This window comes from Centruroides vittatus, unplaced genomic scaffold (assembly GCF_030686945.1).
Source record: "Centruroides vittatus isolate TY-2023 unplaced genomic scaffold, ASM3068694v2 contig_2604, whole genome shotgun sequence".
Taxonomy (NCBI): domain Eukaryota; kingdom Metazoa; phylum Arthropoda; class Arachnida; order Scorpiones; family Buthidae; genus Centruroides; species Centruroides vittatus.
The window spans coordinates 231,004-246,939 of record NW_027121655.1 but is presented as its reverse complement, the minus strand read 5'-3'; the positions used below and the strand labels follow the sequence as shown (position 1 = coordinate 246,939).

Here is a 15,936-nt window from a genome sequence, read left to right as displayed (position 1 = left end):
CATTTTTATTTAAAGGAGTTCTGATGAATGCAATAAGAAGCAACCAAGTGATTGTGATACATTAGAATATCATACTGGTGAAGGTAAAAAATGTAAGTAGAATATAAATATTTAAGTATCTCTGAAGCAGTTAAGGTAATGAATATCTTCAATAAATAACAAATTTAAATAACTCAATATTAATTGTTATTAATTTAAAAATATTACTAAATAAATAAAATTCTAAAAAAAGTCCAAAGCTGATATTTAATATTTTAAACGCATAATAATTCCTATAATCTAACTCAATAATTATAAATCTATTAATGCTGCTAACTTTTGCGCTTTCGTAATTTAAACTATAACAATGCTAATTTACTATACATTTTATGCTTTTTTAAACAGTAGTAACAGCTTTAGATCATCCTCCTATTGTTCCTACTGCTTTGTGTAAGTAATTATTAAAAAGTAATATTTTATAATACTAAATGAATATTGCTTTTCTGCTAACATTAAATAACAACAAAATTCCTGTTGTTGTTATAAATTAAGTTCCCCACGTGACCGAGTCTATCCCCTTTCAGTGACAACTCCCTTGTTTACTCACTGTGCAGCTACCCGATCTTACGTAGATCCGCATACTTACGAAGATCCGAACCAGGCAGTTCGAGAATTCACGAAAGAAATCGATGCCTCGCACATCACCATCGAAGCAATTATTGGTGGAGGTAAGTTTGTAAAAGCTAAAAAAATAAATTACATTTTCTAATACATAATCTACTAATTGAACGTTTTGTAATTATCAGGCGAATTTGGCGACGTATGTAGAGGCAATTTAAAAATTCCCGGACAGCCAGAAATTACGGTTGCTATTAAAACTCTTAAGCCTGGTTCATCAGATAAAGCTAGAATGGATTTCCTGACAGAAGCCAGCATAATGGGGCAGTTTGATCATCCTAATGTTATATATCTACAAGGAGTAGTCACTAAAACTAATCCTGTTATGATAATTACTGAATATATAGAAAATGGATCATTAGATACATTTCTTAGGGTAACAATTAAGAGTAACCAAATTACTTGAAATAGTGTGTATTTATATAAATTTATTAAATGTTTTTAATGTAATTTTAGGCAAACGATGGAAAATTTCAAGTAATACAATTAGTTGGGATGTTGAGAGGAATTGCAGCTGGAATGCAATATCTCTCAGAAACTAACTATGTTCATAGGGTAAGTTATCATTTTAGATATATATATATATAATCTTAGCACTAATATTTTTACTAATTTTCTATGAGTTTTTTTGATAAGTTCTAAACATTATTTCTTTACTATAATCTTGTAATCATTTAAAATTCCAAGACGCGATCCAAGCATTTAAAAGAATATCAAATTTTATTAAAGGAATGTGGAATGCAATAATTTTTACAAAAATATATTCACATTATTATATTAAAAGATTAAACACTCAATTAATTTACATTGTTGAGGATATAAGTATTTGATTTGTAAAGGTTTAAGAATTTAGATTAGTTTTGTCTTAAAGCAATTACACTTAAATGTGTTTACCAAAAATCTGGTTGTCTTGATATAATTACTTAATGAGTTTTATTTATATTAAGTTACTGCCGTTCTCTTACCAAATAATGACGTAAATAATGTATTCTTTAATTGAAGTAATTTATACAACGTGATTTTTAAAGTAAACAAATTATTATACGGATTACATAATGATATTATGTAATAGAAATAATTTGATGGTACCAAATACTTCACTAGAGGCTATTTTATATTAAAATTTTAAGACAAATTTTTATTTTTTGTTACTTTAAATAATTGTTTATATGTTGTTTAATAAATTAGTTTAATATTTCATCAATAGTAAACAGTTAGCAATGTTTATTTTCATTTAAAGATTAATGACTACAATATTTGTTTAAACTGTAATATTTCAAATTTACTATTTTTTTAATAGAATCCTAGTAAAAGTACATGAATATATATAACAAAATATTCATATATTATTCTTAGAAAGATAAACAAAGGCATTTTAAAATATTTATTTCAAAAACATTATTTATTGTAGATTCATCATATATAATTCATGAAACAATCTATATTACTTCACACTTGCGTTCGAAAAAACAGCAAATTCTTAATTTAATTTATTGTCTGGTTTTAGACATAAAAATGTATCTTTGATTATACATTTAAAAATGCAGGGAATATAAAAGACATTACAAAATTCTTTCCAGTTCAGCTCGAATTTCATTTTTCAAACTTTTTAAATGAACAATGTTATCATATTTTTAAAATTATTTAAATAAACAATTAAATATTTCAATAAAATTGTTTACTTTTAGATACTTCTTATCCGGCAATGCCGAATAAGAAGTAACTGTTATAAAATATTAAAATGGCTGAATTTATTATAAAATTAAAGATGAATTATTCAAAATATATCAATCAATGCTATTTTCAAAATCTTCTGAAAATTGTCTCCACGAATTGAGCTAATTTTAGCAGCAATTGCTATAATGTTGCAATTTAGAATACTCCCACTTGAAGAAACTTGGATATGTTGACCACTTCAAGTTGATATTTTTAGCAACCACTTCCATTAGTACAGAGTGCAGACTACTATACAAATCTCTCTTCGGTCTATAGTTCTTGACTGACACGACTAAAGTAAATATATGATAAATATTATTATGACATTTAAATTTTAAGAATTTGATCTATATAATGATACAATAAAATTGTTTAAGCATTTAAATCTATTTCGGTACTTTTAACAAATTGTCATCAAATACGGATTAATCGTATCTTTTGTTATTGAAAATTTAGGTTTAAAAATGAGTCAGATCTTTGTTTTTTTTCCAAGTTTTGATATCTAAATGATATTCAAATCAATTAAAATGTAATCTAGAATCAAATTAATACACAGTATTTTCATACAGGTATTTTTATGGATGTTTACTATTGAAGGATAAAATATCTTTATATTATAGCAATATTTTGGTAATCGGAGTATATTGTTGCAAATACCTCGGTAATCTACGGCATAATATCTTTTCGTTCGAGCGCATTTGGGTATTCATTCAAGCTCAAGTAATTTCTCTTTGGCATTTGCATAGAGAAAATATCAATGGAAGACAAATCTGATGATTAAGACATTCAATGGCTCATCTTTAGCCTATCCAGTGAATCCTATTTATTTGCAAAATCCAAATAAATTAATTGCTGTTACATTATGGAGCTATTTCATCATATTTATAACTGCAGTTTGATAACATATTCAAAACTGTCACGTTAATACTTACTTTAATTTGATGCTTTGCTTATTAAAGTTTTAAATATGTCAAAATAGTTATTCTTGCTAATCTGTTTACACACAAAAACTCAATTATTCACGGTCAACGTATCAGTTATACATTCCAGAAATTGTCGAGAAACTTTAGAAGCATTTCCCCTAAAAAACCAGTGTAAAAAAATCAGTCTAGTTAATTAAAACTTTTTTCTTCATATGTTTACTCAAAGAATCATCTCTCATTGGATTGTACCAACTAATACAAATCATCCTACATCACTTGTATAAATAGTTAAATTCTTACTTGTATATATATAAACATAATTAATTAATTAAAATAGATTAAATGTATTAATATTAAACAATTTAAACATTTCTATAGGTTTTTATGTTTATTTTCTGAATTTGAATTTAAATTAAGTTAGAAAAACTTTTTAAATTTTTTAAAATTAACTTGCAAATTAGGGATTATTACAGAAGTTATGAAGTTAGCAGAGGAAGATCCAGTCGGCAGAAGGTTTTTGTTTTATTTAATAATACCAAAAGTTTTGTTTCTATAAATAGGGATAAAATATCTTAATTTATATTTATCTTGGCTTATCATCATTTATGTCAAAAAAAAAAAAAGGTTTAAAATACTGAAAATTTGATATATTTTACTTTTAAACCAATCTAATATTAAAATTTAAAGATAATGCTTATTTAAACTTTTCTAATCAAAAGCCGAATAAAACTTTTTAAGTAAAGGAAGAATTGTTTATACAACATAGGTTGCTATTCCTAGCTCTACAAAGATATTCCCTCTCTCCTTATTTGTTGACTGTCAATAAAATAACTAGCTAGAGATCAACATATCTATTTCATTAAGTAAAAGTTTTCAAAATTATAGTATTGCAGTTGATAATACAATAAATAAAAGAAAGTAAATACATATTAATGAAATATGAAGTATTTATATTAATTTCACAAATTATTTATACATGAAATTAATGACAGTATAAACTTATTATAATTTAAAAACAGACAAGAAGCTATACCCGATGATTTGATTTTGGTGAAATAAGATTAAAAATATCAATGATTTCTATTTGAATAAATTAATTTAGATAGATATTGACAAAGACTGGGCATAAAGTTTTTAGTTATTTAAAATTTATATCCAGACATATCAAACAATAATTTTACACACTGGAAAATTTTAAATACAATTTTCTAGTGTGTAAAAAAATCAGAATACATAAAAATTTTCATTACATATCTATTAATTTGAATATAATATATACTCGTATAATGTGCTTGTGATATCGTACAGATAATTTCACCTTATAACTAAACGTAAATGCACAAAAAGAAATTAATTAATTGAATTCGGTAAAATCAAGTGGAATAAGATAATTTAAAATAAACTATAAACTTAATTATTGGTATAAATATGAAATCAAATGAGTTTAAATTGGCTGTAATTTTTTCATTTTATATATCTGCATACATTAGATATTCCAAATGATATTATTTTTATATAATTAGTTTATATATTTTAAATATGGTAAAGTTTCTACATTCTGGTTAATTAATTATTTTCTAATTGGATAATCCGATATTAATTTCTGAAATTTAATTGTATGTCAATGTTATAAGCATAATTTTTTAAAGCTTATTATAATATATAATTATCATTTTTAATCATTTTAATTTTTATAGTATATAATTATAAAATACGAAGTCTATACTTAAGCTGTAGTTTATATCAACTTCTAATCATGTTTGTTCTGATATACGACCATTAATATTTAATAATGGTTGGATTTATGCCAAAAACCGCAATTATAGGTTGGAAGTAATAGAAGGAAAACCATAGAATATCCACAATAGAATTTCTTTTTTATTTCTGTGTTTACTGATATTTCTGATATCCCAGACAATTAAATAAACAATTATTTTTATGTCCTAAATATTTTAATGTATTATACAAAGAACTAGCTTTTTCCTTGGGATAAAATATTATTCTATTTGATTTTTATTTTTTAAACTAATCTTGTAGTTCAAACATATCATTATTTCATTATTGTATTCAGAAACTGGAATACATCCAGTCAAACATTGAACAAATTTTTACAGTATTAAACTACTGATATACAATTACATTTTCACATAAACTGGATGTATAATTATATTTATAATAGCTTTAATATCTTTATTCTTATTGCTTTTTTATAAGTATAAAATTTGAAAAATATTTTAAGCTACCCATAAACTATATTATCTCCTATAAGATATTTTAATACTTTTATTTTCATTGTAATGATATCATTTAAATAAATAGATAAAACTATTCAATTATTATTTTACTAAAATATATATTAATTGTAAATGGCTACATGAGTGTGTATGCAATTATCTAGAACAATTTGGGATGGAAATTAAATGGTACAGTACATTCTGATATTACAGTACGGTTTTGTTTTATATGTAATTGTATAACTCAACACAATAGTGTTGCTTTTGGTTTTACTAACTACATATGTAAAACCTCTAACCTTGAATCCCTCAAGTCAGACTAGACTGTCGGCATGTTGAACACCCTGTACAATATATATTTTTCTTCTAAAGTGGAACAAAATTTCACACATCTCAACATTGCCCCTTTTTAAGCTGAACCCACCAGGTACCAGCCAACCTATTAAATTTTGCAAATCCTTTTGGTGCATTTCCTGATAAGGCTTTAATACAGCTAAATGAGTGATAGCTGTTCCAAATGAAACGGGCTATATGTTATTTTTGATGTAATGTATTACGTGAAACTTGATTTTTGAATAAATTCAGTGTAACATAGAGGTAATTTTGTGATATATCTACATTCAAGATATTTATTTGAAACATTATTACAGTCTCACATATTGCTGTAATAACGATTCAAATAAATATAATATACTTAAGTATATTACAGAATTACATTGTTATTCTACTGGTCTTACATCACGTCGAATAAAATTATTCTATTTTTCGTATACAGTACTCTCTTGCTAATCTGGCCATTCCTTGCACAGAGAAATGCTGGATTAGTGAGAGTGCCAGATTACCGAGCGTATAGGACTAAAGGCAACGAACGACATGGTCTGTTGCTCTTCTGTACCAATTCTTTTTGGAGCTGTAGTAATTCAAGTTTAATTTCTTTATTAAAGTTAATGTTACAAGTTTACTATATGTATTTAAAAAAATAATAAGCATAAATAAGAGAAAGATATTTTGATGAGTATGCCAGAGAATTGAGAGGCTGGATTAGCAAGAGTCCAGTGTACTTCCATATGGAGAACTCTCTGTAACTCAAAGTGGCCATTTTTTGGTCCCTTCAAATTTGAGATTTACAGGTTTTACTGCACTATACTTTCAATTTTATTGAAGATGCAGTTATTAAATTTTGCTAATAATTAATATATATCTTAATACTAAATAATAATTAATAATGCTTATAATATTTGCTAAAATAAATAAATATATATATATATCAATATAGATTAATAAGTATGAATCCTTGATGATAATTTTTAGATATTTTAATAGAAATTTTTGCTTTTTTTTCCCCTAATAGGATCTTGCAGCAAGAAATGTTTTAGTTAGTGCCAATCTTATTTGTAAAATAGCTGATTTTGGTTTATCTCGGGAGATTGAAAGTGCTACAGAAGGAGCATATACTACTAGAGTATGTATGATTATTGGAATTATATAAGAAATAATATTTTAAAAGTTTATATTCATACATAAGTAATTCTAAAATGCGTGTGCAGGGAGGAAAAATACCAGTCCGGTGGACGGCTCCGGAAGCAATTGCATTCCGAAAATTTACGTCGGCAAGCGACGTGTGGAGTTTTGGAATCGTCTGTTGGGAGGTTATGTCTTACGGCGAACGACCATATTGGAATTGGTCTAATCAAGATGTTATCAAAAGTATAGAGAAAGGTTATAGGCTTCCTGCACCGATGGTAAGTACATTTATAAACATTAGATAAATAAATTAGTTAAATATTAATAAGTATCCTTCAAATAAAAACGTTTATATATTCAAAGTAAACAACAACAACATATCATAATTTCAAGTATAATTTCATTTGATAATGTTAAATTTATAAGTAATAATCTTCAAACAATAGCGAGGTTGAGGCCAAAGTTTTAAACGCGAAAACGTGTACGTCGGACGTTCGGCGCCTCTTTCATGTAAGCCTAGAAGTTTGACAATGGCATTTAGAATGTCGAGCATGATTCTACTGGCTTTCCAAATGCCGTTGTCAAACTTCTAGGCTTACGGAAAAGCGGTGCCGAACGTCCGATGTACACGTTTTCACGTTTAAAACTTCAGCCCCAACCTCGCTAATAGCCTCTGTTATATTCCTTGAAGATATATTCACTTTAAAATGTATCCCAATACATAAATTGATATAATATTAATATATTGTTCTGTAATATACTGAATTTATAACGAGCTGAACTTACCATCTGGTTAATAATCTATTATTTAATTGATGGAAAAATACACTGACAATAAAGTTAAGCATCAAAACTACAGTATACTCCTCATATAACAATCTTCATTAAAAAGTACATAGAAGCATCCATATGTAAAGTGAAATTTAAATCCAAAATTGTTATTAGCAGACTTTTTGAAAATATTGTCAGTGAAATAATAAAAATCTCTCATAAATTAGTTCAGAAGTTTTTGTTGAAGGAATTAATGAAATAAAACATTGCAAATCTAAACTTTTAGTATAATCTAAACTGCTTTAGGAGAGTCGCATGGTAAAATTTACAGTTTTGTATGAATATTTTTTCAGTTATTCAAACCTTGCTTGTTATGATTAATATAATGCAAGGACATTGATACTATATATTTAGTTTTAGAGGTTTGGGCTTTTATGACTGACTGTTTTGAACTTATAAACATGAGAAAATTTGTAAGCTAGTTCTTTGATTGAGCACAATTAGCTTTAAAACTAACTTGAAAATTGAGTATTTTTATATTTTTGCCTTATTAAAATATTGTCTCATATCATATACAATATTTTTATCATCTTTGTAAACTCAAAGTTGTGGTTTTATTACATATAAATAAACCACACAAGCACTTTTTTGTAAATGTAAAAGTTAATGAAGTTTTACTGTTACTATGCCACAAATCTTTAATCTTTATCAACTTTTACATCAAACACAGCAATGTGTAATGTCTACAGACAAGAAAGAACTACTTCAACTTTAAAAATAAACACAATATAATCTGTTAAAGAGTCTACGTGATTCTTTTTTATTTTTGTGAAAAATCAACATCTTTATTTTTAAAAGATCTTAATATAGGTATAATTGTTAGAAAGGTAGTAGTATTTTATTTTACTTTGTTTAAAATAATATATATATATCCTAGTTCTCTATAAATAAAACTTGAAAACAAATAATAGGTGTTATAGTAAAATTAAAACTTTTTAATACTTGCAGGATTGTCCGGAAGCTATTCATCAACTGATGTTAGACTGTTGGCAAAAAGACAGATCGCACCGTCCAATGTTTGCCACAATTGTGAAAACACTGGACAAATTGATGCGATGTCCCGAAAGTCTACGAAAAATTGCCATGAACAGGTTAATATAAATTCCTTTTTTTCGTATGATTAGATTATAATAAATAATACATATAATTTATACTGAAAGTAATAGAATCGTCAACAACATTTTTTTGTAACAAAGATTATTGAATGATTAAGAAAAATCGACGAAACACACAGAAGTCAAAACTTTCTATAACATTATTACACATTCTTTCGAATATAAATTAAATAGTTTTGCTCTGATTTATGCTTATTATTAATATAATAAGCATGAATCAGAGTATTTAGCATACAGATAAAAAGTACTTTAGACATAAACTTTTAATACACTTCCAATATGTAATTAATTTCAACACCATATCATCGATTTAGTGAAGCTGTTTGATTTCTTTGAAAATTATTGATTTTCATTAAGAGTTGTACTAATCAATAATTTCATTCACGTTCTTGATTGTATATCTTTCATTTTTATTCTATTGCCTTGATAATTATTACAGCACGATATGTATGGGCCTTCCTACACAAAGATAACTTTTACTCTTAATCAGATATCTTTTACTCTTGTGTGCTAAAAAATAAATATAATTTTAAATTATTTAACAGTTAACTAATGAAGTAATTAGTAATTAAATTTGAATCTACAGTTTACTGAAAAGAATCTACAAAGTCCTCATAAAAATTCTTATTAATTCTGATACAGCAAAACAATAAATAATTATTATAAAATTAATGTATTCAGAAATGAAGGCGTAAAATTTATTTGAAAATTATTAATAAGAAAAATCATAGCAATATAGTTAAGATTGCTATAATTTTTTTTTGTATCAAGTGATGAAAAATCACACAGACACAAATTATATAGTCTTTTGTACAAAGAACATTTAAAAAAAAAACAAGAGTTGCAGAATCGGCTGATAACTATCAACTGATTCTGCAACTCTCGTTTAAAATAAATGCTCTGATAATTATATTTGTATTTTTGAGTAAAAACTTGGGAGAACAACAACAAAAATATCTGTAGACAGCCTCTACTTACTACTTATCATCATTACTGAACAAGTTTATAGATATATACCATATTTCTTTGATTAAGCCTGGGAGGAGTTTATTTTAAAAATATCCTCCAGAGTTTATTACTTTGCAATAGGAGACAAGTGGGTAAAAATTGAAAGAAATGACTTAATTACTCATACATATTTTGAACTATCAAAACCATTTATGAGGTTACATTTGAAATAATTACTATTTTCATAGTTAACCTGATTCAATGTCTTCCAAATCGTGTCTGTTTTGATGATAATGTAGGAATCAAGATCTTGATTGCCATCTTATAGTTCAAACTCACCATCTCCTTTAGCATGGGCTTATGTATATCATCATACTTTTTTAAAATAAATTATAAAAAAAGCTGCTTAATTAAAGAAAAGTATATTCACTTCATTTCTTCAATGACTAAAACTTTAGTATGCGTAAATTATTTTAAGGTACTTAGCATGCAGATTCAAAAAGGTTTGCAGTTTCTTTCCCTGCCTTATAATAAACCTGTTACAATTCAATTACCATAAAAATTTAATTTGAAAAACATCTATAGTCAATTTTTAAAAGAATTTTTCTTATACTAATGTAACTTTCATGTACAGATGATCAAATGAAAATTATACTTGCAAGAAGTAGACTTGACAACTCTGTTTACTATGAGATGATGTTCCGAGAGTCTGTGATAAATAAATGTCGAAGATATATGTATTTCTCCCGACGTCTAATGGGACGGTAAAAAGCACGGCCGACTCCTGCCGAGTATACTCTTTGCAACTAAACTTTTCACTTGATCACCCTGTTTAAAAATTTTATAATTATGATTTTTTAGTAATAAACAAATTATTTCTATCAATGCACTAAATAAAAAGCAAGATTATTTTTCTTAAGAAAAAATTATTGGCTAAGTCATCCTTATATTCTAGGAATCGAAATTTATAATTTTTTTCCCACGTACTTTCAGGCATCAGAATCCGCTAGATCCCAATGCACCAGATTTGACGCAGTTCAAAACGGTAGAAGAATGGTTAACCAGCATAAAAATGGGACGATACTTAGAGAATTTTCAACAGTCAAATATCACTACGCTCGAAGAAGTGGCAAGGCTAACCCTTAAGGATTTGACGGCATTAGGTATTAATTTAGTAGGACACCAAAAGAAAATTATAAACAGTGTGCAGACGATGAGAGCTCAGTTAAGTGCAAATATGTCCGAAGGATTCTTAGTCTAGCGTAGACTATATAAATATTCTGTCGAAAGATGGACGAACAAATGCAACAAAGCTACGTTTCCAAATCATAATTTACTGTGATGTGCAGCTAAGATCTGAGAAAAGAATGCACACAGTAATCAGTATGAACGTGATGTAAAAGACAATTGCTCATAATTATTCTTGGTAGAAAAATCACATATTCTTCCAATTTTAAATGGAGCAGATATTGTGTATAAACAATATGCATATATACATATATAAATATACACATATCATTTTCTTTTGTATAAAAAGTGTTATGGTGATATTGTTTCATTCGAGAGAGTGTTTGCTAATAAGCTCATCATAAAACAGATTCAAACTTTCCAGAATTTCAGTTTGTTTTGACAGTGACAATGTGAACTTGCGTTACAAACCATACAAAGAACCAACATTCATAGTTTTTATTCAAGTTTTTAAAGAACATATTTTTGTAGTATGACCAAAATTATTTAACTTCAGGCTAATAAAAAAAAAAGGATTTGAGTCTTCTGAATTCCAACCTAGAACACTTATCTGTATGCATTTAAACCTTCCCCCGTCCTGTTTACTTCCATATCCTATTAGGCAAGGAATTGGGGAGCTGCCAAAATAGTTCCTATGCCTTGCCATGTAACACGAAGTTGCTCTCCATTGCTCTCCACCCTTGCCAATAATAAAATATGCAACAATTTTCAAAAAAATCCCCCGCTCTACACTATCACTCGAGGCTGGACGTCCAAGTGCCGAGAAGCGAGGAAAAGGAAATTCGCAAATAGGAATTGCGTCGAAATTTACTTCTGCAGATGATTGTCGGATCGGAAGCCCGCCCGTGAATTTTTGAAGAAAGTTTTTTGATGCGAGCGTCCGAAATCTCGCATTCGAAAAGAAGATACGCTCAAATTTGTGAATTGGAACGGACGTGCGTCGGCACGCTCCCACGTCTTCCTCTTTTCCTCTTGACCGCCGACGGACGCCGAGCCGAACAAGTGCTCACGTGATGGTGCTGAATTAAGGTATTTTAGACGCTTTATTTCCTCCGAGAAAAAAGGTCTCCGCAAGAAACTTGCCTCCGACGGCCACGATAGCATTTCCAATCGTATTTTGTACATTTCCTGCCATTTTTCCACGATACGAGAATCTGTGGACCATATTTCCAATATTTTGTGAACATAACTGTGATGTATTATTTCCCTTAACTCTACGGCTATTCCACCAATGTATATTTATTTTGGTTAAGTGGCTACAGAGGGCCACCGACACCATATCTAATACACGAAAGATATGCAATGTGAATGGCTACGCGAATATAGTTCCAATGTTGTGAATCCAGTGTTATTTATTTGAAAAGACTGGTTAACTTGTGCTGTGTTGTAAAATAAAAAATGTACAAATTTTTTTGTATTATACTGTTCCTGTTTATACATATGGAAAAAATGGTATAGATTGTGATGTTTGAATTCAAAGATGGTGTTTTATTACAATAGATGTAATGCTAAATAATATGTGTGCTTGCAGCTATGTCCTGTACAGATGTGCTAAGGTAGGTTTGTGTATAGAAAGCATATCTTAAGATTTTTTTGTGGCAGGCTGATCATTTTGTAAATTTTAGTTGGAACAGAGACAAAAAAAAGTGACGATAAGGTGTTTATGAATGTCTCGAATTCATTTTATATGAGAGAACAGTCAGCCTGTCCTTGTTAAATAAAGCTATGAATTATCTAATAAAGATTAATTTTTACAAATGCATTGATTAAATAAAAGTGTGAAGATTTTTATTTCATTCAAATGGATTATGTACATTAATGCCTTCCATTTACTCATTTCTTCGCTTTCTTATTTTTTAGCCACTTTGATTTTTTCTTCTTTATGCCACTGAACGGTTTAACGGAATGATCTTCTGCCTCTTCGGTTTCGTCTTCCGGATCTTCACTTTTGGCAGAATTTTCTTTGACTTTCTTGCGTTTTACACCTTTTGTCTTTTTCGATTGATTTTGAGTTTCTTTCTCAGTTTCTTTTGACTCGTCTGTTGTCGTCTTGTTTGTATTGTTCTCTTCCGCTAAAATAAATATATGTAGGATTAACAATGATTATTTTTTGTTTAAATGAGAGTGTTTTCGATAATTCTGTTAATTTATTAGAAAATATGTCATAAATAAATTAAATTATTATAGTAAATTGTATTTATGCAAATCATCATTGCCATGAATTACAAGTTACTCCAGTTTATGCAGCTTCTGCAAACAAACTTTCAAGACCTCGCATTTAAATATGCATAATTTCTAAATTTGAATGATAAAAAATAAACAAATGCTTAACTAATAATATTCTCTAATTGCTGCAAAACAGCGAACCGATCGTATATTAATATTTATTCTATTAATTTTCTCATTCCGGCAATTTCTATATTCAGAATTCTGAAAATTAATTAGCTAGGGAAAATTGCATCAGTAGGGAGAGTGAAAATACCATTAGATTATTGTCGGACCAACTGTATTTAAAATTAAAACCATGCACAAAGCTATTGGTTCCCAAACATACATAACAAACTGTTAATTACCAGTCGGTTTTTCTGAGAAGGCTTATACCATATCCTGGATATTACAAATGTATTCAAATGATAAAAGTTTTTAACTTTCCCAATTCAAATCAAGCAAATCTGAGCCCTGGATAGATTCTAATTATGAAATAAATAGAATTTTCACCTTACAGCATTACACCATTATTCAAATTTCATTTACTAAATAAATTAATACATAATCTGTTTCAAGAGAAAGTTTTTTAATCGAAAGTTTTATAATTAAATATAGAAATAATTGATAAGTATTACAAAAAAGTTACTATTAACGTTTGGTTTTAATTAAACTTCACAGTTCGTGATCTATTTAAATCAAACCTTTTGCCATCTAAATATTTCTAATAAGAGTGTTTGTTTTATTTTCAAGCAAACAAAATCAATATTACTAACTTCTCTGTAATTAGAAATATTTATGATGAATTTACTTACAAATGAAACTTTGTGCATGTTTATTTAATCAAGGCCTAATCAATTTTTCTCTAATATTAAGCAGTTTTCTCTCTCAACCTAAATTCTAGTTAGTAACTGAATTAATGTAATTGCAAGTTTTGTGCCTTAAAGATTTTGGATACGATGCAAGGAATTTGTGAACAATTACGCTGGTCTTTTTTTAAATTATTATGTATTGAGAATGGGCACAATATCATCTAATTGAAATTTAAAGAAAATCTAATATATTCTACAGAATAAAAAGCATATCTTAATACCCAACAAGTCAAATTTTTAGGCTGTCAACTTGTACTATTGATTTTTTGATATTTGAATTTTAAAATGATATAAGTATTTATTTTAAATAATTATGCTATTTTTTAAGTATTAATTACCTGTTTTGGGAATACTATTTGAAAGTTTTTTAAACTTTGCCACAAAAAACCCATTCATGTTCTGAACATGAGGATTGTATCTTTTAGCCAGTTTTAGTGAAAAATGAAATTTATATTCTCGATACCTAAAAAATAAATTATATGAATATAAACCATATATAAAATATCAACATAAATATAGGGCGTCCCATAAGTAAATAAATTTATGTCTTAATAATTATGTGCAAAATTTATAAGAACGTCAGAATAACCTAATTAATCCGAAGACGGTTAAATTGTCTGCCGTTGTCTTACAATTGAGTTTTATAAACATTTGTCTGCAGGGTGCTGTATAATTATGCTATTTTTTAAGTATTAATTACCTGTTTTAGGAATAACATTTGAAAATTTTTTAAACTTTGCCACAAAAAACCATCCATGTTCTGAACACACGAGGATTGTATTTTCTAGCCAGTTTTAGCGAAAAATGGAATCTATATTCTCCATACCTAAAAAATAAATTATATGAATATAAACCATATATAAAATATCAACATACATATAGGGCGTCCCATATGTAAATAAATTTATGTCTTAATAATTATGTGCAAAATTTATAAGAACGTCAGAATAACCTAATTAATCCGAAGACGGTTAAATTGTCTGCCGTTGTCTTACAATTGAGTTTTATAAACATTTGTCTGCAGGGTGCTGTATTTAAATTATGCTATTTTTTAAGTATTAATTACCTGTTTTAGGAATAACATTTGAAAATTTTTTAAACTTTGCCACAAAAAACCATCTATGTTCTGAACACACGAGGATTGTATTTTCTAGCCAGTTTTAGCGAAAAATGGAATCTATATTCTCCATACCTAAAAAATAAATTATATGAATATAAACCATATATAAAATATCAACATACATATAGGGCGTCCCATAAGTAAATAAATTTATGTCTTAATAATTATGTGCAAAATTTATAAGAACGTCAGAATAACCTAATTAATCCGAAGACGGTTAAATTGTCTGCCGTTGTCTTACAATTGAGTTTTATAAACATTTGTCTGCAGGGTGCTGTATAATTATGCTATTTTTTAAGTATTAATTACCTGTTTTAGGAATAACATTTGAAAATTTTTTAAACTTTGCCACAAAAAACCATCTATGTTCTGAACACACGAGGATTGTATTTTCTAGCCAGTTTTAGCGAAAAATGGAATCTATATTCTCCATACCTAAAAAATAAATTATATGAATATAAACCATATATAAAATATCAACATACATATAGGGCGTCCCATATGTAAATAAATTTATGTCTTAATAATTATGTGCAAAATTTATAAGAACGTCAGAATAACCTAATTAATCCGAAGACGGTTAAATTGTCTGCCGTTGTCTTA

General features: G+C 27.6%; 1 protein-coding gene and 1 long non-coding RNA gene across 4 annotated transcripts in view; one reads left to right on the top strand and one right to left on the bottom strand.

Annotated features, from left to right (window-relative positions):
* LOC136971569 (ephrin type-A receptor 4-A-like) overlaps positions 1-12,898 on the top strand; it is an 86,450-nt gene extending 73,552 nt beyond the window's left edge. The window contains exons 10-18 of one of the 3 annotated variants that reach the window (XM_067266033.1): positions 16-92; positions 385-429; positions 564-707; positions 786-1,033; positions 1,114-1,212; positions 6,882-6,992; positions 7,078-7,272; positions 8,774-8,916; positions 10,882-12,898. In XM_067266033.1, coding sequence (XP_067122134.1) covers positions 16-92; positions 385-429; positions 564-707; positions 786-1,033; positions 1,114-1,212; positions 6,882-6,992; positions 7,078-7,272; positions 8,774-8,916; positions 10,882-11,149 — 1,330 coding nt within the window. In that variant the 3' untranslated portion in view covers positions 11,150-12,898. The remainder of the gene's footprint in view (positions 1-15; positions 93-384; positions 430-563; positions 708-785; positions 1,034-1,113; positions 1,213-6,881; positions 6,993-7,077; positions 7,273-8,773; positions 8,917-10,881) is intronic. The other 2 variants (XM_067266035.1, XM_067266034.1) reach the window with 2 other exon arrangements.
* A 4-nt stretch (positions 12,899-12,902) lies between these two features.
* Positions 12,903-14,962, bottom strand: LOC136971570 (uncharacterized). Its single transcript, XR_010880181.1, has 2 exons — positions 14,914-14,962; positions 12,903-13,208 (listed from the first exon to the last, which is right to left on the bottom strand). It is a non-coding gene; the product is annotated as an uncharacterized lncRNA (long non-coding RNA).
* Between the last annotated feature and the right edge of the window lie 974 nt (positions 14,963-15,936).